Here is a 24,934-nt window from a genome sequence, read left to right as displayed (position 1 = left end):
TGCATATCCCTATGCCAGGCTCCAATGACCATTTTTAAGTGGCCCAGGGTAAATTTTAAAAATGGAATTATGGCCATCAGAACACAGTCTCTCTGCACACTTCTGAGTTTCAACATAAGACGTCACTGCCATTTTGAACAACTACTAGTCAGACTGTTGCAATGTTACTCAATGATGAAAGTGTTTACCTCAGTTTTACAAAAAATTTACCTCAGTTGATTAAACATGGCGGAACTGAAAAAAGACAAAATAGCAAGGGACAGAAAATTTCAGACATGGTGGGAAAATGAAAATTTCTGGGGGGGGGGGTGGGAGGGGGAGAAAGTTAAGGGGAAGTGTGTTTATTTGATTTGCAAAGAACCTGATAACTTTAATAGCCCATCTTTAATAACCCACCTGCAGATTTACACATTGCATTATAATAATTAAGATGGACACTTAGGCCATGAACTGTACTCAGAGTTGTGGAGGAATGTTGGAGACGGCCTGGTCCCTTGATCTTTTCTCTGGTTCTCATTTTCCACCGCTTTTTGAATGAGAATTTTAAAGAGTTTTTATTGTATTCATTAAAATTTAAGAGCAGCAGACAGAGAAATGCCCACTGTAATATGTGAGCACCTCAATGAACTACTGTAATGTCAACTGTTAAACTGTTCAGTAGTGTTGTACAGTTATTTTGATGGAAAATGAATTTTAGATGACACATGGGTTTGCTGATCTAAGCATACAATTTTTCATGCGGTATAACTGGTTGAAAACTGACGGCCTATGACTCCTGACATTTTTTCCTTAGGTGGCCCACAACCAAGAAAAATTTGGCCATCCCTGCTCTATGCTTTTCGTATCAAGTTACCATACAAATGGCTTTTAAAATGATATCTCACTCTACCACCTCCTTTGGCAGCCTTCTCTAATAATCAGTACACCGATGAAAACCCTTATTCTATTGCTGCCATATCCTTCCTGTAAAACACAATCAAAACTGCACACTCTCAAAACAATTTAAACAACATTTTGGACAACTGCAACTTGTCACTCCAGGTCGTTGTGCTCAACACCTTTGGCCTATGAATGAAAAATGTACCAAATGCCTTCTTCATTACCCTATCTGCATTGCCTCGGCTTAGGTCTCCCTGTACATCAATTGGAAGATCCCGATCAGTCATTTAGTCAATTTGCCCAACCTAAAATGACTTCCCATGTGCATTACCTCAAGCTCGTTTATATTAAATTCCCATCTGTTACTGCTTTGCTGTTATTTTGTATTGTGCACTATTCTGAGAATTTTCTTTGCCATCTCTACCAATTTTTGTCACATTCAAACATATTAATTAGGTCGCCTTCATTCTTATTCTGGTCATATACAGTACATATCAAACATTGTGGTCGTGTTATTTTCTGTCTGCGCACTCTCCAACCAGATGGCATTAACATCAACATCTCTAGATTCTGTTAGTCTTCTTCCTTCCCATTCCTGCTATACTTTGTGAAATGTTTGAGGAGATTCTATATCTCACGGAAGACTCTCAAACTTCGACAGGGGTACCGTGGAGAGCATTTTACTGCATGACTGACTGGTATGGAGATGCCAAGATAAAACTCCAGAGGGTTGCTATCTTGGCCTGCGACATCATGGACACCAGCCTTCACTCCATCGAGGACATTGACAAATGGCTGGGTCTTAAGAAAGCAGTCTCTATCCTCAAGGACGCCCACCACCCAGGCCATGCCCTCTTCATTCTGCTACCCTTGAAAAAAAGGTGCAGGAGCCTAAATGAGCACTCAATGGCACAAAGACACCTTATTCCCCGCTGCCATCTGATTCTTGAATGATCAGTGAATCAAATTTTCAATTATTGTTGTAAGGTGGCTTTTATGAATGTTTGCTCTGTGACTCTACCCCACAATAACAAATTTGTGATTTGTTCATGACAACAAATTCTGATTGTGTTTCTCTGCCTTATTTCTTCCAGCTCTCCAACCCTCCTTCCCCCCCCACTTCACAGAGACATGCCCCTTCCCATTTGCTGGTGTGCCCTCCCTTCCTCATGCAACACTTACTTCCTCCTTGTGGAACTGTGCTCCTTATCAACCCCCTCCCCCCCATAATTTTGTGCAGGTGCCTGGCTACATTTTGTTCATACCTTGATGAAGGGCTCAAGCCTGAAATGTCGGTTATGTATCTTTATATTCGCTATATAAAATATGCCATTTGACCGGCTGAGTTTCTCCAGCATTGATTTTACTTCAATCACGGTGTCAGCAGACTTTCGTGTGTTACTCAGATCAAAACACAGCTCCCAGCACCAATCTTTGTGGTATACCATTTGCCATTGACTGCCCATGACCTCCAGTCCTGTCCCCAGGTGCCCTTGTTGAATATGTGGGCAAGATAAGCTGTCCACCAATCTTCTCCAGTCAAGATTTGAGGGAGCTCAAATAAATTTAGGGCTGATCAAGATTCAGAATTATTGGAGAAATCCACGGACTGTAGAGTTGACAGAAATGGAGAAAACAACGCTGTCCGTCCTGCTGGAATTTTTTTCCACAATTTCTCTTTATTTAAATTTCGAATATCTGCAGTTTTTGTTTCAATTTTTAGATGCCAACGGAGAAAACAAAATATGGGGAACAGACAGCCAATACCAGTTTTAGACAACTTCATACTGGATATTTACAAATACAGTACCTGTACATACATGATATAATTATCCAGGCACCCCACCCTCTCAAATTCTCTCTCGAACTTTCCCCAAAGGAGCAGTGCTTCTCAACCTTTTTCTTTCACTCACGTACCACTTTAAGTATTCCCTATGCTGTAGGTATCTGTGATTAGTGAGGGATTGCTTAAGGTGATATGAAGGTGGAAAGAAAATGTTTGAAAACCACTGTTTTAATCATCCCTAATTGACTCGTTACGTGCACAGTTTCATAACTCCAAAGGAAATGGGCCAAGGACAATTCTTCTCAAGCAAAATACTTCAGTAACAATTGGGTCTAGAGCACTGGTTCTCAACCACTCACATCCCACCTTAAGCAATCCCTTACTAATCACAGAGCACCGATGGCATAGAGATTACTTAAAGTGGGATGTGAGTGGAAAGAAAAAGGTTGAAAACCATCGATTAAAGGTTCATCAAGACCTCACACAGCTAGGTGACCATTATGAATGATAGAAGACAAACCTAATGAGAGCCAATTTCTAAGCTCACTAAATGTGTGACACTTGAATCATTTGAAGACCAGAATCCTGACTTAACTATTTTAACTAATGACGTCAATTCTTATTATCTGTACAACCTTTCCTCGATCTCCCATTTTCCAAACTGCTCAGACCTACTTGTCAGAAATGCACTTCATCTAAATCGGCATAAATTCATTGAATAATTAGAAGCAATAATTGGTATATTTCAGACCATTCACTTAAATCAAAGAAACACATTTTGCAGAAACTCCCAGAAAGTAATTTCATAAGTGTTCGAATAGTTTTACAGCAAACGCCTATCACCCGCACCATTACCAAAACAACTTGCAGTTTATTCCATGCCTGACAGCAAATGGTTCCAAGTTTTATTTAGGAAAGGAACCATTCAAACCAATAGATAAGAGAAAGAAGTGATTACCAGTATGATTGCCTCCACAACTGGTTAACCAAATATGTCGAATGGTTGCTATATCTCTGGTCTTTCAACATTCTGCCCAATTCCTCTATTACACCACCATTGGGCAAACAGGGGTTTTGTTCTCCAAAAATTCAAAACACTTTGAAAGTTCTACCCTACATCGTTCCCCAAATAACGCAGGATGTGATTAAAATGCAGAACCTTGAATTGCTCAACCAGTCTCTAACCACTAAGGTTAACCACCATCTCATTAAAAAAGCTCATCAAAAAAGTAGAGTTAATCTCTCTCTCAGAGGAACTTTGATAGATTTGAAGATAAATCGACTTTTGATTGCCCATAGCCAAAATATGCTGCATGGAGCTTCTCACTGTCTCTCACTCAAGAATTGAATGCAGACAGATACTTGGGTATGAATATTCAGAATCATACAGCTTCTCAACCCAAGTTATCGTAGCTAGCCTTCCACTTCTCTCTCTTCCAAACCTGGCAGTACAAGGATGCATGGAATCCTTCATGAAAGGCCAATCGCTACAGCATGCTTGTTCTACCCAGAAGCACAACAAGGAACCACTACCCTGGGACAAGTACTCCCAAAGTTCTGCTATCCAAAGGATAGCTTTTCCACAGAAGGAAACCAAACACAAATAAAGTCAAAGTTCAAATTTATTGTCAGAGTACGTACATGACATTACATACAACCCTGAAATTCTTTTTCCTGTAGGTGAGACAGAATTACCATAAATTGGAAGTTCAAAAAAAAACCTGTGCTCAATGTATTCATGTAAACAAATAAAGAAATATAAACAAACTGACCGTGCAATACAGAAAGAAAATCAATCAGTTGCACAAGTCTTTAAATGAGTCTCTGAGTTTGTCCTTGAGGAGTCTGATGGTGGAGGGGTAGCAGCTGTTCCTGGACCTAGCTGTGCAAGGAAGGCTTGTATCACCTTTACCTCTTTCTTGATGGTTGCAGCGAGAACAGAGCATGTACTGGAGAAAGTGGATCCTTGATGACAGCAGCATTCCCTGTTGATGTATACTTTGTTAGGAGTTTGAGAAGACTTGGTATGTCACCCAAGATTCTTGCAAATTTTTTTTGTCTACTGTGGAGAGCATTCTGATTGGTTACATCACTGTCTGGCATGGAGGAGCAAATGCACAAGACAGGAACAGGCTACAGAGCTGTAAGCTCAGCCAGCACCATCATGGGCTTTAGTTCTCACTCCATTAAGGACATCCTTAGCCTCATAAAAGCGGCCTCTATTCTCAAGAATTCTCACCACTTCTCATGCCCTTTTCTCACTGCTGACATCAGGAAGGAGGAACAGGATCCTGAAGACACACTCAATATTACAAAAGCAGCTTCTTCCCCTCGGCATCAGATTTTTGAAAGGACAATGGACCAGCTTCACTTTTTGTCTTATTTTGCACTAGTTATTCATTTTCAAATCTTGCATTAACAAAAATGTAATTTAAAGTAATTTTTGCACCATATTCTGCTCAATTCTGGGGCGACAAAACTAATTTCAGGACAATAAAACCTGATTCTGATCACTGCCTTGTAGTTTACCAATCCACTCAATCCTTTCCTTTCCTTTGGCTTGGCTTCGCGGACGAAGATTTATGGAGTGTAATGTCCACGTCAGCTGCAGGCTCGTTTGTGGCTGACAAGTCCGATGTGGGACAGGCAGACATGGTTGAAGCGGTTGCAAGGGAAAATTGGTGGGTTGGTGTTGGGTTTTTCCTCCTTTGTCTTTTGTCAGTGAGGTGGGCTCTGCGGTCTTCTTCAAAGGAGGTTGCTGCCCTCCGAACTGTGAGGCGCCAAGATACACGGTTGGAGGCGATATCAGCCCTCTGGCGGTGGTCAATGTGGCAGGCACCAAGAGATTTCTTTAGGCAGTCCTTGTACCTCTTCTTTGGTGCACCTGTCACGGTGGCCAGTGGAGAGCTCGCCATATAACACGATCTTAGGAAGGTGATGGTCCTCCATTCTGGAGACGTGACCTACCCAGCGCAGTTGGATCTTCAGCAGCGTGGATTCGATGCTGTCGGCCTCTGCCATCTTGAGTACTTCGATGTTGGTGATGAAGTCGCTCCAATGAATGTTGAGGATGGAATGGAGACAACGCTGGTGGAAGCTTTCTAGGAGTCGTAGGTGATGCCGGTAGAGGACCCATGATTCGGAGCCGAACAGGAGTGTGGGTATGACAACGGCTCTGTATACGCTAATCTTTGTGAGGTTTTTCAGTTGGTTGTTTTTACAGACTCTTTTGTGTAGTCTTCCAAAGGCACTATTTGCCTTGGCGAGTCTGTTATCTATCTCGTTGTCGATCCTTGCATCCGATGAAATGGTGCAATAGGTAAACTGGTTGACCGTTTTGAGTTTTGTGTGCCCGATGGAGATGTGGGGGGGGGGGGGGGGGCTGGTAGTCATGGTGGGAAGCTGGCTGATAGAGGACCTCAGTTTTCTTCAGGCAGTTTCCGCAAAACAGGACGTCAAGCGCTGAAGAGCTGGCTCAGAATGGGCAACCAAAGCGGCATCGTCTGCAAAGAGTAGTTCACGGACGAGTTGCTCTTGTGTCTTGGTGTGAGCTTGCAGGCACTTCAGATTGAAGAGACTGCCATCCGTGCGGTACCAGATGTAAACATTGTCTTCATTGTTGAGGTCTTTCATGGCTCAATCCTATTTACTTTGTAACCCTATAAATTATGGTAAGTATTCATCCAATTTTTTTCCTTGAAAGACCTGGATGACTGCTTTGGCAGCTATTACAACCAGCAAGTTCCTGTCACAAACAAAAAATTCTATCCTCACACACTTAGCGTTAAATCAGTGCCTCACCATTTTATGAACTTCCTTTAAATCAATGGCTTTCAAACTTTTTCTTTCTACTCGCATCCCACCTTAAGTAACCCCTTACAAATCATGGAGCACCTACGGCATAAGGATTACTTAAAAGTGGTGAGTGGAAAGAATAAGTTTGAAAAGCACTTTTAAATGGAAACATCTTCCTTCTATTCCGCTTATTAAAATCATAATTTTGGACACCATTTCTACCCTGATTAGGTAGTTTTCTCTTAACCTTGTAGATGCAATCTTCATATCTGGGAAATAATCTGGGGAGCAATAGCTCATATCTACAAAAATGTCTATGTATATACATCACTATCTGTTCACACACATGTGAACACTGGTCCTGCATATGCATCATTTGTCTGTACAAGTGTCATGTCTGTGTGTTTTGCACAGAGGACCTGAGAACGTTGTTTCATCAGATTGTACTCCAGAATCAGAATTTATTGTCACGAACAAGTCACAATTTTGTTTTGGCAGCATCACGATGCAAACATTTATATGAAGCACCTAACAAAAAATAAATTAAAAACAGTGCACACAAAAAATCAAAGTAAGGCAGTGTCTTTAAGTGCAATCGGATGTCAATAAACTTGACGCCATCAAGTACTTTCTGCACAGTCACATCCTGCCTAAAGTGCACAGATTAGAACTCAACACCTACACCTGCAACAAAAAAAAAGTGGAGGACCGTGAATGGAAATGGAAAGCTGACGTTTCAGCTTTCTGAAGACGAATTCCAAAAAAATTAGAACCTCTTGATCCAAAGACCTAACCAGAGCATCACCCAAGTTGGTACACCAGTTTCTTCAGGAAGCCGAGGTTTCCTAAACACTTAGCTTAGCCACACACTCATCCAATTCCCTCTGCCCCGTTTAGAACAGCACCATTTAATCACGGTGCTCCAGCGAAGACAGGCCATTCGGCCCCTCTAGCCTGCGCTGACCCCAGAGTCCCACTGACCTGCACCCATTCCAATAACCTCTCCTATTCAGACTCACCTTTGCCAAGTCAGATAGCAACTCCTTCCACTCCCAGGGGAGAGGGGGGGAGGGAAAATTCCCCCTAAACCTTTCCCCCTTGCCCTAATCTAAGTCTACACCCCTCATACTTTTGCAAACCTCTATCAAATTTGATCACAGACAAAAAATATTGCAATAAACATTGCACGAATCGCCTCTCACCTCAGCACAGTGCATTATAGAGCATCGGGGCAGGTAATTTTAGAACAGCCCTTGGGTCAGAGAATAAACAAACAACGGAGGGGGGACTTTAAAACAGCCTCTCCGGGAAGGGGGGGGAACAGGCTCCAAACAGCATGGGGAAAGAAGAGGGCCGGACGACGTTAGAGGCCGAATCCCAGCCCCTTCCCCACCTCCCTCTCCCCACGGGCAGCTCCTTACCTGCCTCTCCTCACCCCTTCCTACAGACAGACCCTCCGAGGCACAGCGTTGCCACACCCCCCCCTCTTATATCATCACGCAATGCGTATGACATCAGGAGGCACAGCGTTCCATTCATATCATCACGCAATGCGTATGACGTCAGGCACCCCGCAGGATTGTTATTACTTTAAAATATTTTTTTTTCTCTCCCCTTCGCCCAGCGAATTGTCCTTCTCACTCAGAGAATTAAACGATCAGCGTGTTTAAAAATTTCCAAGAGCGTAGTTGGGGGGGGGGGGGGGGGGGCAACGGCCTTTGCCCCTCACAAACATGGAGGCTCTTCCCCCCCCCCCACCCCGGCTCCCCCTCCCTCACGCGAGTGGCGGTGGTGTTTACGAGGCAACTATTTCCCCCTGCTCTCTTCTCTTCCCCGCTCCCCCCCCCCCCCCCCCCCACCCGGCCCGAATAAGAGATGCGCCGGAGCGATCATTCCTTTTTAAAACAGAGGGAGAAGCGACTGAAAGGCGGTTTATGAGGGAAGAAGGGCTGATATTCCCCGCATCAAAATGGCGGCTGGCCCCATTCCCCTCACACACAACTTGGCAGAAAGAACTACGCCTCTTTTTCCTTGTGCCCGGAGGGCTTTTATTGCAAACGTTGAGGGCCGTCAAGATCATGCGAAGACTTTTTTATTCCCCCAACGTTAACGCCTGGAACAAAGTAAGTCCCTAGAACCAGGCAGCGTCCAAGGAGGAGTTGCTTCGACCCGACACCCTCAAACGATGCCCCTGCTTTCCCTACTGCTCCTCAGTGTTGCCACCTGGTTAGAGAAGAGCTCATTCAAATCAAACTTCACTCTCACAGAGAAAAGAAATCACCTTAAAGGGGCAATGGCCGGCTAATCCCGCCCTCTGAGAGTGATTGATCTGGGTGGGAGCCAATCGGAAATCGGCGCCGACCGGAAGTGGTGCCAGACGGGGGTTTGTTTTTAATCGGGTGAAAGATGGGCTCGTCTGGAGACAACCACAAGGTAATAATAGTTCACTGGTTATGGGCTCAGAGCTTCTGTAAGTCAGCACGGGAATAACAACAAGGACCGAAGAAGCTGGGGCAAGGCGTGGATCTAATTCAAAATCAGGCGACCCGAGGGGAGGGGAGAGGGAAGGGAGGGAGGGAGAGAGGGAGAGAGGGAGAGGGGAGGGAGAGAGGGGGAGGGGAGGGAGGGGGAGGGGAGGGAGAGAGGGGGAGGGGAGGGAGAGAGGGGGAGGGGAGGGGGGAGAGGGGGAGGGGAGGGAGAGAGGGGGAGGGGAGGGAGAGAGGGGGAGGGGAGGGAGAGAGGGGGAGGGGAGGGAGAGAGGGGGAGGGGAGGGAGAGAGGGGGAGGGGAGGGAGAGAGGGGGAGGGGAGGGAGAGAGGGGGAGGGGAGGGAGAGAGGGGGAGGGGAGGGAGAGAGGGGGAGGGGAGGGAGAGAGGGGGAGGGGAGGGAGAGAGGGGGAGGGGAGGGAGAGAGGGGGAGGGGAGGGAGAGAGGGGGAGGGGAGGGAGAGAGGGGGAGGGGAGGGAGAGAGGGGGAGGGGAGGGAGAGAGGGGGAGGGGAGGGAGAGAGGGGGAGGGGAGGGAGAGAGGGGGAGGGGAGGGAGAGAGGGGGAGGGGAGGGGGAGGGGAGGGAGAGAGGGGGAGGGGAGGGAGAGAGGGGGAGGGGAGGGAGAGAGGGGGAGGGGAGGGAGAGAGGGGGAGGGGAGGGAGAGAGGGGGAGGGGAGGGAGAGAGGGGGAGGGGAGGGAGAGAGGGGGAGGGGAGGGAGAGAGGGGGAGGGGAGGGAGAGAGGGGGAGGGGAGGGAGAGAGGGGGAGGGGAGGGAGAGAGGGGGAGGGGAGGGAGAGAGGGGGAGGGGAGGGAGAGAGGGGGAGGGGAGGGAGAGAGGGGGAGGGGAGGGGAGGGGGGAGAGGGGGAAGGGGTGGAGGGGGAAGGGGAGAAACAGCAGGCGAACAAGTATGGGGGGAGGCGAAGTTATCTGGTAGAAGGAAGAGAGTGTGGAACTGGGGGGAGAGGGGAGGGATACGGGCTTTGATTCTGCTCGGTTGGGAACTGCCGAGAGGCAGAATGTCAGGTGTTCGATTTGCAGGTGGCCTCAACTTAATAGTTACCCGAGAGACGGTACTTGCCAGGCTGAGACCGGCCGCAGATTGGAGGAACGTCTCCACACCCCCCCCCCCTCCCCCACCCCCATCTTGTGGGGGCTCCCCTTCCCCCTGTCGCCTTTCCTCCTTTTAAATTAAACAGTTTTGGAGATGCCACAAATAGAAACCTACGTGGTGTGTGTGTGTGTGTATATATATACATGTGCATATGTGTATATATGAATCCTGGAGAAGACTGGAAGTATGGACCTCTACTCAACCATCTGCTGGCCACATTTTTCCGTATGGAGGACGGCCGATTGCCCAAAGATGTCCTCTACGGTGGGCTACTGGATGCTCCCTGCCCTGTTGGCTGCCCACATCTTTGTTACAAAGGCATAATCAAGCGTGATCTCCAGTCATTCCATGTCAACCCTACTGACTGGGAGGGCCTCGCAAAAAATCTCACTGCATGGCGTTCCACGATCTGCAGTGGCACATCACAATGCGACAACAGCTAAAAAGTTCTGTGAGGGCAGAAGAGCAATAGGCACCGTGCTCATCTTCACTCGCGAAGGGATGGACCATGATGATGATGAGATCTGTGTGTATAGATATATATATGTTTGTGTATCGAGAGATAGTGATAGATAGAAATATACATTTACCTATGACCATGACCTCCTTTGGAATGGCCACCCTATCATCCCCCAGTGCGCACTCCCTTTCTCTCTCTTTTTTCCCTCTGTCTCATTTCACAGTTCCAAAATCAATTCTCACCTCTCCCCTTATCAAATCCAAAGAACATCTTTAGTTGTTCTAAACTCCTCCCCAGCCAATATTCAGTCTTTATTCCTTCATCTTCCATGAAGGAGGGCTCAGGCCCGAAACATTATGCTGCGAGACCAGCTGAGTTCTTCCAGCATTTTATAACAATCACAAGGTCTCAAGATTTTTGTACTTCACTGAGTAGTGCTGGAAGCCACAGATGTCAACATGGCAATGGTGTGTGGGATTGAAGTAATTGGTCTCTGGGAGGTCTTTGCTGTTGCAGCAGACAGATCGAAGGTGCTCAATGAAGTGATCTCTTTGTCTGTGTCCAGTCTACCTAATGTGGAAGCCACATCAGAAGCATTTGGATGCAGCAAGTACCCTGACAGATTCACAGGTCAAGTGTTGCTTCACTTGGAAGGACTCTTTGGCACCCTGAATAGTGGTAAGGTAGGAGATTAAGTGCAAATGTAGCACATCTTGCAGCCACAGGGGTAGGTTCTAAGGATGAGTGGATGAGGCCCAGCATCTGTAGATTTTCATCTACCACCAGGCTGTAAGCTATTGTGATGCTCTGCAGGCCACTTAGATAGTATCCTCAGAAAATACTGTAACATGGGGACACATGGATGAGGTCACATATTGAGAATGATAAGGTATTAACTACAGTGGTCCCCCGTTATCCATGATTTCACTTTCTGCGTTTCAGTTACCCGCGATCCAAAAATATAGTACTCAGATCAATTGCAGTGCTTGTGTTCGCCACTTTTTTAAAATAGTCTTATAATTGTTGTTAATCTTTTGTATCTAATTTATAAATTAAACTTTATCATAGGTGTGTATGTATAGGGTTCGGTACTATCCATGGTTTCAGGCATTCGCTGGGGTCTTGGAACATATCCCCCACTGATAAAGGGGGACCTACTGTATTTGTGTATCGCTGTATATTTATACTAATGTGCAGAGATCATTCATTCAGGTGCCTTACTGTTCGGCAATCATGCCTCTCCCTCCGTCAAGATCTCTGACCCTCCCAATTGTAGTTGTTGCCTCCCCTGTTCTCCTTTGGTGAAGGCTCCATCTTTGAGACTGCAGGTGATCCTTAGTTCATGATTATACAGATACACAAGGGTGAAACAAGGGAGTGAGCGTTTATTGTGAAAGGAATGTAAAGAAAAGATTACACCCATGATCTTATGAAATAACTAATCAGTCGAGCAGCAAATTTCAGGTTTATTGTCAGTTCATACATGACATAACAACCCTGAGAGTCCCCTTATATGGGCAAGGCAAAGTTACCACTTACTGATAGTGCAAACAAAAATGTACATCTGTCAACAAATAATGAAAACTGTGCAGTATGGACAGAAAAAGAATCAATAAAGTCCTTAAATGAATCCCTGACTGAGTTTGTGGTTGATAAGTCTGATGGTTTTGCCTGGGTTGTGACCACCATTTTTTCCAGGGCTTTACGCTCAGCAGGAGAGTAGTGCTGGCTTGCATAAGGGTTTGTACAAGATGGGTTTTTTTAAACACAGGGTTTTGGAGTAAAATTTGATTTGGAGTCAGGAGGGCAACCTTCTGACACCTTTGGCAAAGTGAAATAAAGCATGGATGGGAGGGGATTCAGGGGTATAGGCCGAATGCGGGCAAGTGGGACTAAAACAAGAGGGTACAGTGTTCGGTGTGGACATGCTGGGCTTGAGTTCAACAGCATGACGGCAGGTCCACATGATTTTTGAAAAGTTAATCATCCTGGAATCCTTTTATCTTTAATGTAGTAGCAGTAGCCACACTACAACTGCAGCATGTATTTCCATGAGCTGAGAGGATCAGCAAAAATGTGCCACTCCTCACCCAAACATCGTATCTAGACCCCGGACCACAATCAGTGAGGATTGGTAAGAACATCTCCTCCAAAACGTCCATCAGTACCGGAGCACTACAGGGTTGTGTTCTTAGCCCCCTGCTCGACTCACTTATATATACCTATGATTCAATGGCTTGGTACAACACCACCATTTACAATTTCACTGACAAATAGCATGGTGGTGGGTTATATAAAAGCAGTTGATGAGTCAGCGTACGGGAGGGGAATTGAAAACTTGGCTGAATGGTAGAGAAACAACAACCTCGCACTTAGTGTCACTAAAACCAAGGAGCTAATTGCTAACTTCAGGAAGGGAAAACCCAGAGTTGTACAATCTAATGATCACAGAGGGTGAGCAAATTCAAATTCTTGGAAGTCACTATCTCAGAGAATCTTTCCTGGTCCCAAGCCACTAATGGCATCATGAATAAAGCACGTCAGTGCCTGTACTTCCTCAGAAGTTTGGTATCAGAAACCCTGGCAAATTTCTACAGATGGATGGTGGAAGGTGTGCTGACCGGCTGCATCACAGGTTGGTATGGGGACTCCAATACCCCTGAGCACAAAGCCATGCAAAAAGGTAATGGACACAGCCCGGGACTTCACAGGCCAAACCCTCCCATCTATCGAGAATATCTACAGGGAACGCTGCCTTCAGAGAGCAGCAGCAATCATCAAGGATTCACACTCTCTATTCTCACCGCTACCATCAGGAGAGAGGTATCGGAACCACCAGGTTCAGGAACAGCTGGTACCCCAACAACAAAGTCAATCGGGGACTCATTTAAGGACGTTTACTTTTTCACTCTATTGATTGTTTCATTTCTTTATTTACATGTGTACGATGGGTACAGTTTTTTTTTGCAGTGCCAATAAATTGTGATTCTGCCTTGCCCACAGGAAGGGGATAGAATTCCAAAGTCCTTTCTTCACCCTATGAAGTCAGTCGAATATTTTATTAATTATTCATTTGCATAAATAGGCATTGATGTGGGCTGGAGGGCCTGCTTCTATGCTGTCCAGCTCTGATTCCAAGATTAAGTGCTATGGTTAATTTGTTATCAGTATATTTTGTAGCAGTCAGGGTGGTGGAACATGTTGATACTTTTTACACCAGTGGAACATTTTTTTGCAGAAACAAATCATATTCTGGTTAATGTCTATAAATTCCTAGTTCTCAGAACTTCTTCAGTCCATGCTTCTGCATTTTTACCCAACACTCCTATGAACATTCCATTCAGTGGGAGAATTTGATGACACGATAACTTCATTTTAAAGCTGAGCATCTGAATCCTCACTGCATTTACATCACCCTTGCCTCCTATCCATTTCCTTCCTGTGATCTTGCTAAAACTCAATCTAGTTTTGAAATCTCTTTGCCATTCCCATCTTCCCAATCTTCCCATCTGCCTCTAATTTTGACCTGTTGAACACCTATCAGTTTTAGTCACCATATCATTGGTTTGCATGCTTTCAGCTGTCAATATATATTCATTTATTTCCTGAAATCCACCCACCTCCCTTACAACAGAGCAGAAGGAAGTCATCTGGAGCTTTATTCTGCCGTGCTATTCAATTATGTCTATGACTGCCCCTTTTGTGTGCTAGTTCCCCATTGCTATAAATTCCTCTTCCTTCCATACAGATGCTTCATATAAAATCTGCCTTGTTAACCAGCTAATATACTATCTCTTCTCGTGAATCAGTAATAGATTCTGCTTGATAATGCTTTTGAGGAATACCTTGGAATAATTCACAGGGTTTTTAACATGCCGTATGTGCTCCATGTCGGTATTAGTGAAGTTCAGCTATTAGCATCCTCAGTATGGGATACAGTGTGCTCTAAAATTGATTGTCACAAAATCTGTACATTTCTGTTCAAATTGGCTTATGCAGCCCAAGGTGTGAGTCTTTGCACTGGAGATTATTGGGTCATTTAAGAAAAAGAGAACCACTGAGTATCTCATGGGCACATCAGGTGAGTTTACGATGCAATGGTCATCTTAGTAATAAGAGGTGAATTCACTCCTGGAATTTTATCACTTAGTATGAGTGCAAATCATAAGGTATCTGGCCACAGTGTGCCTTCAGGAAAGGATTGAGGAATTGTGGTGAACATTGCCGTAGGGCTTCTCGTTCGTGCCTTATACATTAGAATAGTTGTTACTGCATTGATTCACTTCATGCATTTTAGCCAGATGTACCTTCCCTGGGATAGAAACAGCTAAGGCACTCTCATTTGTGAAATATAGCCTGAAAGATTGTCAATTCTGCACTGAAACGTTACACATGGTGTATCAAATGTTAAGAGTCAAATTTCCAAATATTGTCTGATCACCAGTGAAACACAGCAATGAAATATTATGGTTTTATTTCATTCATTTATATGATTTAAGAAAGTACTTCATTAAACATCAAACGAAATGCATATATATCTTGACAGCTGATTGCCAGGCAGTTATTTCCTTCCACAGCACACATGCTGTTTCCTGCAATTTTCTAATTTGTTGCATATGATCTTGCTGTCAAGATATTGAACATGTCCGACTTGGCTACCATCAGGGAAAAAGGTACAGGAGCCTAAAGACGAGCACTCAATGGCACAAGGACAGTTTCTTCCCCTCTGCCATCAGATTCCTGAAAAATCAATGAACCCAAGTCACTGCCTTACTTTTCATGCAATATTTTTTTCTATATAGTAATGTGTTAAGATGGTTATAATATGAATGTTTACACTTTGATGCTGCCGGAAAACACCGAATTTCATGACTTCATGACAATAAATCCTGATTTTGATCACAGGCAAAACCCTCCCCACCACCATCAGAGAACAACAGCAGTGGAGGAGTCACGCGATGGAGTAGTGGCCGGACGGTGAACTCCAGCCCTCTCCAGAAAAGTCGGGAAAAACAAGAGAAAACACAAAGGCACAGAAATAAAAGTTACAGAAAAGTGAGTATAAAGGTGGAAAGAAGATGGCGACAAAAAAAGAAAAGTCGAAAGCAACGGTAAGAAGAGAGGAAGAGAAGACAAAGGAGGAAAAAGGTGAAGGCCTTACCTGTCCGAAGAGGCCCGCTGCGGAGAGAGAAACCCGCTCCCTCAGGTCGGTAAATAATGGACTACAAAAATGGCTCGCAGAGCCGAACAAAAGTGCGCAAACGCGCATGCGCGAAGTTTCGCGCATGCGCGATGCGAATGAAAAAAAACACACCGACGGGAGGGGGGACCAGCTGGGGAGTCGATCTCCACAGCCGGCAACGACAGCTGCAGAACACCTGCAGCAAGAAGAGACCACAGAAGACAATAGAAACAAGATAGAAGAGGAGGAAAGGGCAACAAAGAAACAACAGATGGTCAACTCAGAGGAAGAAGAAGAGGAAGAGTATGGTGAAATAGAAGAAGAAAAGAGAGGCAAGGTAAAGGATATACTTGCTCTTATTAGAGGATACATGGAATCATTTAAAGAATGGCAAACACAGGAATTTAAGGATTTAAGAAAAAGAATAAACAACACAGAGGAGAAAATAATTAAAATGGAGATGACCTTAACAGAAATGGGAAAAAAAATGGACAAGATGGAAGAGCGGGCAGTAGCAGCAGAAATGGAGGTAGAAGACTTAAAAAAGAAATTGGAGAAATCTAATAAAAAAACTAAAGAGACACAAGAACTACTAGCTCAAAAAATAGATACAATGGAAAACCATAACAGAAGAAATAACATAAAGATAGTGGGCCTTAAGGAAGATGAAGAAGGCAAGAATATGAGGGAGTTTATAAAAGAGTGGATCCCTAAGACCCTAGGATGTCCAGAACTACAGCATGAAATGGAAATAGAAAGGGCACATAGAGTATTGGCCTCTAAACCACAACCACAACAAAAACCAAGATCTATTGTAGTAAAATTCCTAAGATATACTACAAGAGAAAAGGTACTGGAGAAGACAATGGAAAAAGTAAGAGAGGGCAACAAACCACTGGAGTATAAAGGGCAAAAAATCTTCATTTATCCAGATATAAGTTTTGAACTCCTAAAGAAGAGAAAAGAGTTCAATACAGCAAAGGCGATTTTATGGAAGAAAGGGTATAAATTTATACTAAAGCATCCAGCGGTATTGAAAATATTTATTCCAGGACAGCAAAACAGACTATTCTCGGATCCAGAAGAAGCACGAAAATTTGCAGAACAATTACAAAAATAGACTGAGGGAGGAAGACGGGTAATGAGAGTTAAAATGATCACGACTGATATGTATGTGGGTAAAGACAAAAATAGACTGAGGGAAGAAGACGGGTAATGAGAGTAAAAATGATCACGATTGATATGTATGCAGGTAAAGAGGTATAAGAGTGAATAGAGACAATGAGCATACATGAATGTATCTGTACTTAGAGGAAAATATAGATAGTATAGACAAGAATTAATAAGGGAAGGTAATGGAATAGAGAGAATAAGGAGGGAATTAAAAGAGGGACCTTTGTGACATATGAAAAGTGAAATCTTTTCTGGGGGAGGCGGGGTGGGGGGAAATAGCGGTCACTGCACAATCAGTTGACGCTTGCGAGTGGATTCGCAAATCCAAATGGAGAGGGGAGATGTGGTTGTCCGACAAGGGATAAAGGACAACTCAGGAGGTGAAGGGGAGATTGGGGATAAATAAGATAGAAATAGGAGAATAAGGAAAATGTTAGATGTTGTAGGAATGTTGTCTTATGAAGAGTTGAAAATAAGAAAACAGAAATGGAAAAGGAGGAAAGGTAATGATGGAAAAACGGAAAGAGAAGATAAACAAAATATAAAAGGGCTACGCTGAACTATATGTCTTTAAATATTAATGGAATACATAACCAAATTAAAAGGAAGAAACTACCAAATTTAAATGAATAAATGTATTCCATTAGAAAAAAAAAATAACATATTGGTTAAGAAATAATATTGAAATATTCGAACAAGTATAGGAGCCTTACATTAAATACAATAGCGAAAACCTACCGGGGACAAACATTACCTAAGTTGATAGAAGGAGAAGGAAAGAAAAGAATGGACTCAGTAGAATTTCTGGTGTAATTTTGTTGAATGACAACATTGTCTGACTGGCTTAATGCAACCTAGATTGTATACCTAAAATGGATGAGAGGGGGGGGTGGGGGGGTGGTTTGGGAGGAAAGGGGGGGGGGGGAGAAAAAGTCACTGTATATGTGTGAAAAGAAATAGTGTATATCATGGCTAATGTGATTTATGGTGTGAAAAATAAAAAAATTAAAAAAAAAAAAAAAAAAAAAAGATATTGAACATGTCCAACAAAGGTGTCCTGAGCCAGAACCTGCTGTGGTGTTTGTACTAATTAATGATTGAACAGCTGAGTGTGTGGCTGAGTCGCATATGTCCAAACTGAGTAAGATCAGTGTATGTCCTCACCAAGCAGACATTAGACAATCAGTTGTTTGAGCAATGCTCCAACACCTTCACAATCATTTGTACTGATACTGGTATTCTATTTCTTGAATTTTCTTTCTCCTTCCGTTCAGCGCGCAATTCCAATTCTGAAGCATCATTGGTGAATTTAAACCTGAAAACTCTGGCCCTTTAGCCGAGAATGCTGGGTTGCCAAGTCCAGTGTACTGATGGGTTTATCGTGCAGGCGATTAAATGGTTTTTAGTTGCAGTCTTTATTTCAGCAAATTAGCTTGGTTAATGTTCTGGGCTGTGATCATTTGAACCAAGTATGATCCTGTGCCTCATCTTTGGGTGAAAGGTTGTTAATTTTGTTTTAGCGATACAGCACAGTAACAGGTCCTTCTGGTCCATGAGCCCATGCCGCCCAAGTACACCCAATTGATCTATAAATGCCATACGTTCTTAAAGGTGAAGGACCCGGAGGAAACCCATGCACGTTACAGAGAGAACGGACAAACTCCTTACAGCTTCGGATTCATATCTGGGTCACTGGCTATGTAATAGCCCACTACTCTGACCGTGCAGGCCGATGCCTTAACCCTTTCGAATCTGGCCATTTTTAACCTTTTGTAATATGTACTCCCGACTTGGTCCATGACTGCAGTACGAACCAGCTGGTGGTTGGATATAAAACCAGTCCCAGAAAATTGGGACACAGTACATGCGCTTGTTAGTAATCCCTAAAAACTGGAACACGGAGTGTAGGTATACCCTGCTTTACAAGACTTGAATGTTCCTATGAAACTTTTTGTAAGCCAAAATGGTGTAAAGCAAAGACCCATTCACTACTATTGCAGGCTGTTTTCATAAAAGGTAAAACCCATTCAAATCCTTTCATAAAAGCGAACACAGGTTTCTTTGTAAAAGCAAATTTTCGTAGTATTCGTAAAACGCGGTACACCTGTATATACGCTTGTTCTTAGTCCCTGAAAACAGGCTCGCAGAGTCCAAAGCATTAATTTGAATCCTTTCTTGCATGAACATGTCATTGGATTCTTTTCCTTCAGAATGCAACCTTGCTGATGGTTTGTTTTTCTTCATCCCCTTTCAGATCGCTTTTGAGAAAGATGGCGTGTTTCTAAACACCAGCACAAAACGGGCACATGACCAGGATACACATATTCCTGGAGTGATCCGAATCATTGAAAAGGTGAGAAGATCAATGCAACTATTCTGCATGGAGGAATACCTGATTCCACAGTTGCCAGCATTAGGGTCTCGTGTGGCAGATGGACTCATTTAGAAAGTCATGGATGTGGGACCTTTCAAGTGCTGGCACTTTAAGCTAAGTGGCTTGCTATATTTTAAGGTTCTGATTGTGTGGATAATAATAGTTGAGGAACTCTGCTCATCCAAACTGTACCTTAGAGATGCCACAAATTAGAGCTGTTTCTCCCACGTTGAGCAGCATGAGTAATCTGTGCTTCCATTGAATGTGACATGATTTGCAGTGGAGGCACTGTACAAAAATGAATTTCAATTCTCTGTTATTGCCATGGGACTTAGCAGCAGAAATGGGATATTCAGCCCATCGAGTCTAGCCATTTTCCCACTCAGCCCCACTACCCGTCTTTTCCCAGTAACCTTTGATGCCCTGGCTAGTGCTATTAATCTCTGCCTTAAATACACCCAATGACCTGGCCTTCACAACTGCCTGTAGCAACAAATTCCATAGATTTACCATTCTCTGACTGAAGAAATTCATCCACATCTCTGTTCTAAGAGGACACCCTTCAATTTTGAAGGTGTGCCCGCTTGTCCTAGACTCTCCCACTTTCTACATCTGCTTTGTCCATGTCTTTCAACTTTCAAAATGTTTCAACGATATCCCCCCTCGTTCTCCTAAATTCAAATAAGTTGAGGCCGAAAGCTGTCAAATGCTCTTCGTTCAATAACCCTTTCATTCTCAGAATCATCGTTGTATACCCTCTCCAATGTCAGCACATCCTTTCTTAAATGAGGAGTCTAAACTGTTCACAATACTCTGAGTGATGTCTCACCAGCGCCTTATCAAGCTTCAATATCACATCTCTTCTCTGGTATTCTATTCCTCTTTTCATTGTATTTACCCTCTTCACCACCAACATCACATGCAAGTTTACTTTCAGGCTATCCTGCATGAGGACTCCCAGGTCCCTTTGCACCTGGACATTTTCAATTTTCGCCAGCCATACCAAAGTGTGTCATGTTTGCAGAATTGATTCTGGGTGCTGTCATTTCTCTAACATGACCCACCTCAAGTCCCAGAAGCAGCAATGATGCAGTCAAATACGGTAAAAAAGAACACAACATAAAGAATCCGAGTGTGATTTTTCTCATGGCAAAGACGAAATGTATATATTTCAGCCTTTTATCTGTCTGCTCGTTGTAGGTCAGTAGGATATTCCACTGCAAGTTGATCACGCACTGTATAACTGAATATACTTCTTACCCCAGTGTTGATGGATTTATAGGTGTCTTGCACTGAATTATTTTAATAAAACAATTGAATTTTTATGACAATTTGACTACAATTAACTTTACACATGTCCTGCCTGATACGGTCAATTCATTTTCTGATCTTTCACTTTTGGGCTGTGTTCTTTCGCTGCAAAGCGCAACATTATCCATTTACTAATTGCTGCATTGTGTAATGAGTGTTCTGCCAATCTTATGGGCAATTGGTGGAAATTATGCATGCCCCTTTCCCTCCCCAACATTTCAATTTGTGAAAATCCTTTTTTAATGTAAGCATACATGCATGGATGCACACACTTGCATTATTTGTGTCTGTTTTGTTCCCTAGGGTGCTGACACAGTGTTGGAATGGACTCCAGTAGGTGAGAGCAGAGAACAGTCTCAATTCCTATACTCCAAGAAGGTAAATCGACTGGGTCAATTTATTACCGTACAAGGCTGGTGTTTGGGCTGAATATTGATTTAATTTCTTATTCAGCATGCATTTTTTTGTTTTCATCAAAATAGCAAGGCTTCATCCTGTTGGGATATTAACAACTGTCCCATTCACTTGTCAACATGGTCCAATCTAGATGGCTTTAGCAGAGATTAGATGGAGTCATGAGACTCCTTCCACTTTGGGGTCACTGGCCACATCAGGTTGTATTTGTACGATGTTTTCAACGCAAGTACCCAAAGATATTTTCTAGAGGATATTTGATGTGGGATAACAGTATTATCAGGGGAAGTGTGGTCAAGATTGAATTTTAGGACTTTTAAATAGCAAAGGAAGAAAGGGGGTTTGGAATCATTTTTGATGTTTGGAACACAGTTTGCATTTTCTAATTTAACCTGCTTGAAGTATTTTGGTATTCATTAGAAGAAAGTGCAGTTTAATGACCTTGTAATGCTGCCAAATCACATGCATTCATTTATTAGTATCCATAGTTGCCAGTGCTTCTTATCTGTTACTTTGTGCTTTTTGAAGGATTCCTCTGTGAATGGAGCCAGTCATACTGAAGAAGATGTATTTGATCCAGGTTACGAACCTGATTGGGCTGTTATTAGCACAGTCGGAACCAGATCACGACCACAGGAGGACGTACGTGGTAAGAGACAGTATCTCATTACTGGACACATTAATAGTTTTACTTTACATGTTACTGTGATTGTTAAGAAAAAGTCAAGGTTCCATTACTGTCACATAATACAGGTACACAATCCTTTGTCTGGAACCCTTGGGGGACGGTGTGTTCCAAATTTTGGATTTTTCTGGATTTCGGAACAAAAGCTAACTGCTCCAGATTTAAGCCCACCTGAATTGTGCTGCCGTATCCACCCCCTTCCAGTTGCGCTGGTGTCTCTCGCCCACCCGAGTCGCGCTGTCGTCTTTTTCCCCCTCGCCCATCTGAGTCGCACTGCCATCTCTCGCCACCCCCCCCCAACCACGTGCCCGAGTCATGCTGCCGTCTCTCTCTTTCTCTCTCTCTTTCCCCCCCACCCTCCCTCCCTCCCTCCTCTGTACCAGCACCAGGAAAAAAATTGCCAGTGTTTGGAGCTTTCCGGATTTAAAATGTTCTGTTAAAGGATTTGTGTACCTGTACTACAATGAGAATGTAACATACATGAAATAATTTGACTTTTGTCTACCGTAAAGCAGGCCGAGAGTCGCCACTTTGTCTAGCACCCCTCACAGAAACCTACAGCACCTGGTGTTCCAGGGCATTCTCCCCTCCAAGTACTGACCAGGCCTGAGCCTGCTAAGCTTCCAAAACTACATTCCCCTCACAGAAACCTACAGCACCTGGTGTTCCAGGGCATTCTCCCCTCCAAGTACTGACCAGGCCTGAGCCTGCTAAGCTTCCAAAACTACATTGATAATATAACATACATGAAATAATTTGACTTTTGTCTACTGTAAAGCAGGCCGAGAGTCGCCACTTTGTCTAGCACCCCTCACAGAAACCTACAGAACCTGGTGTTCCAGGGCATTATCCCCTCCAAGTACTGACCAGGCCTGAGCCTGCTAAGCTTCTAAAACTACATTGATAATATAACATACATGAAATAATTTGACTTTTGTCTACTGTAAAGCAGGCCGAGAGTCGCCACTTTGTCTAGCACCCCTCACAGAAACCTACAGCACCTGGTGTTCCAGGGCAGTCTCCCCTCCGAGTACTGACCAGGCCTGAGCCTGCTTAGCTTCCAAAATCAGACAATCCCAGCCATATTCAGGCTTAAAAGTGATAGATTATACACAGGGTGACTTTGAGTGCTCATACTTCATCACCAATTTAATATTCATATACTCTCAAATTTTATGTTTTATCACTTGCTGGAATGAAAATGAAACATTCTTGAATATGCAATCGAAATCCAGACCACCCGAGAATCTGAATTTTTCAAAAAGTCCATCTTTGTAAATGAAGCAGGCTTTTGTGTGCATGCGTGCATTGGTAAGTGCCACATATTCACAGTGGCAAGCATATAATAGACACATTTACAAAACCCATAATACTGGATCTTAAAGTAGATAGACTTCAGTGTTAAGAGATAGAAGAGTGCGTTGAAAATGAGTGCCAAACTTCAAATAATTAAGAAACTAGAACATGGTGTGAGCAATACTGTTCTAATGGAAACATCACGACATCAAAACGTTTACAATTTATGATATAAAAAAGGCTACTGCAGAAAATTCCAAGGAAATAGTTATCAAATTTGTGGAACAGAACCATAGTCGCAGAATCAAGGCATCATGTATGCACACATGGTGCAGAATAATCTTGTCACAAAAAAATTACCAAGTCTTAAAAAAGTAATATACAAAAGTATTTCAAGAAAGCAAAAGAAGCGTCAAGCAGTACAGCTTTATTCCTCCTTAAATTTGAATTTTAAAAGTATTGCCTGACAATCCAGAAAATCCAGACTGACCCAATCCCTGATCAGTCTGGATTTTCGGACTTCTTCTGTAATCAGGAAGGTTTCTGCTCATCGAGCAATCTTCCACAGGCTACAGGGACATGAAAGGTAGGCTAAATGAGTTTGAAGTATCACACACTAAATTAATGACATTTACCATTTCTTTTACTGATTGTGCCCCAATGAATGATGCAAATTTAAACACTGACTATATCATAGAATTGTACTAAACAGCAAAAAGTATATAACCAGCCATGATGATGTCACCTCTGTAAAATATCTATTTGGATTTATCTTCCTTGACCTTGTCTCTAAGCTTTTTTACCATTAGAATATTTATCCAGCCTTCTTCTGAAGGTTGCTTTGTGCACTGCTTTCTCCATCGTAACAATTATCTGTTATCTCTCGTTCTTTTGATCTGGTTAATTAGCAACTAATGGAAACAATTTCTCCTTGTGTACTTTTTCAAAGCCCCATTCAAATTTAAACATCTTTTGAAACATCACCTAACCAGCGGGTTACCCAATGAATAAAATTAGTAATTTGAGAGACACTTTGAGACACTTGGTGTGAAAGAAAATCAAATTCTTATATAAAATTGTCTTTATGGAATGTATTCTGTATTATTACTAATAATCTTTCAAATAAATAAAGTTTTAAAAAGAAAGAAAATAAAAGTTCTGCTGAGGAAATGCAATCACTAGTCGTTTAGTAGCAATTTTATAGGCATTAGGAAGGAAGTTTGCAAAGATGTAATTGGCTGACTATTCATTTAAGACTATTGCATTGTGGATTCTAACTGGGGATGTAAAGAGTTGATATCTCGAAAGAGTTTGCAAGTTTTTTTTTGTGCAGCGCTCCCAGCATCCAACAGCACCACCCAAGTTGATAACTACAGGGCAGCGTGGCTATTAGAGCAACACTTAGAGCACCAGCGACCAGGGTTCAAATCCAGTGCTGTCCGTAAGGAGTTTGTACGTTCTCCCAGTATCAGCGTGGGCTTCCTGCTGGTGCCCTGATTTCCTCTAAAATGTACGGGATTGTAGGATAATTAGGTGGCACAGGCTTGAATGGCCTGTTAATGTGCAGCATGTCCAAATGTTTTAAAAAACGCTGCTCTTTTTATTGGTTTCTCCATCTACCAAACAGAACATTCACTGCCACCACTGACTTCCACCCGCAGCATCTCTAGTGTGTTCTATTTCCAAATTGTACTGTAGTTATTCTTCAAAGCAACTTCAACGCCCCCTCCTAAGTGTCAATGGTAGTTGGTATACGAGGACGCCTACTTGTTCTGGAAATGTCACAATTGCTTAATTGTTATTGGGCCCAAATCTCTGCCCAGCAGTACTGTGAAAGTATTTACACCAGAAACTCTGCAGTGGTCATTCAGAAGGTCTTCATAAACAGATGATAAACCCATAGTTGAAGTTTGGTTCAGTGACTCACATGCAAGAAAAGACCAGGTGAGAACAGAATTCGCTGAGTTGTGAACCCCATCTGA

The 24,934-nt window shown here is 43.2% G+C and overlaps 1 protein-coding gene across 3 annotated transcripts in view; it reads left to right on the top strand.

Annotated features, from left to right (window-relative positions):
* The first annotated feature begins 8,322 nt into the window (after positions 1-8,322).
* tbc1d17 (TBC1 domain family, member 17) overlaps positions 8,323-24,934 on the top strand; it is a 55,043-nt gene continuing 38,431 nt past the window's right edge. For 2 of the 3 annotated variants that reach the window (XM_069909122.1, XM_069909124.1), the window contains exons 1-4: positions 8,323-8,583; positions 19,127-19,225; positions 20,861-20,935; positions 21,500-21,620. In XM_069909122.1, coding sequence (XP_069765223.1) covers positions 8,395-8,583; positions 19,127-19,225; positions 20,861-20,935; positions 21,500-21,620 — 484 coding nt within the window. In that variant the 5' untranslated portion in view covers positions 8,323-8,394. Of the gene's footprint in view, positions 8,894-19,126; positions 19,226-20,860; positions 20,936-21,499; positions 21,621-24,934 lie in introns of all 3 variants that reach the window. The other variant, XM_069909125.1, reaches the window with a different exon arrangement.

This window comes from Narcine bancroftii, chromosome 13, assembly GCF_036971445.1.
Source record: "Narcine bancroftii isolate sNarBan1 chromosome 13, sNarBan1.hap1, whole genome shotgun sequence".
Taxonomy (NCBI): domain Eukaryota; kingdom Metazoa; phylum Chordata; class Chondrichthyes; order Torpediniformes; family Narcinidae; genus Narcine; species Narcine bancroftii.
Note: the sequence above shows the minus strand (reverse complement) of the source record. Positions and strands in the feature narration are given on the sequence as shown.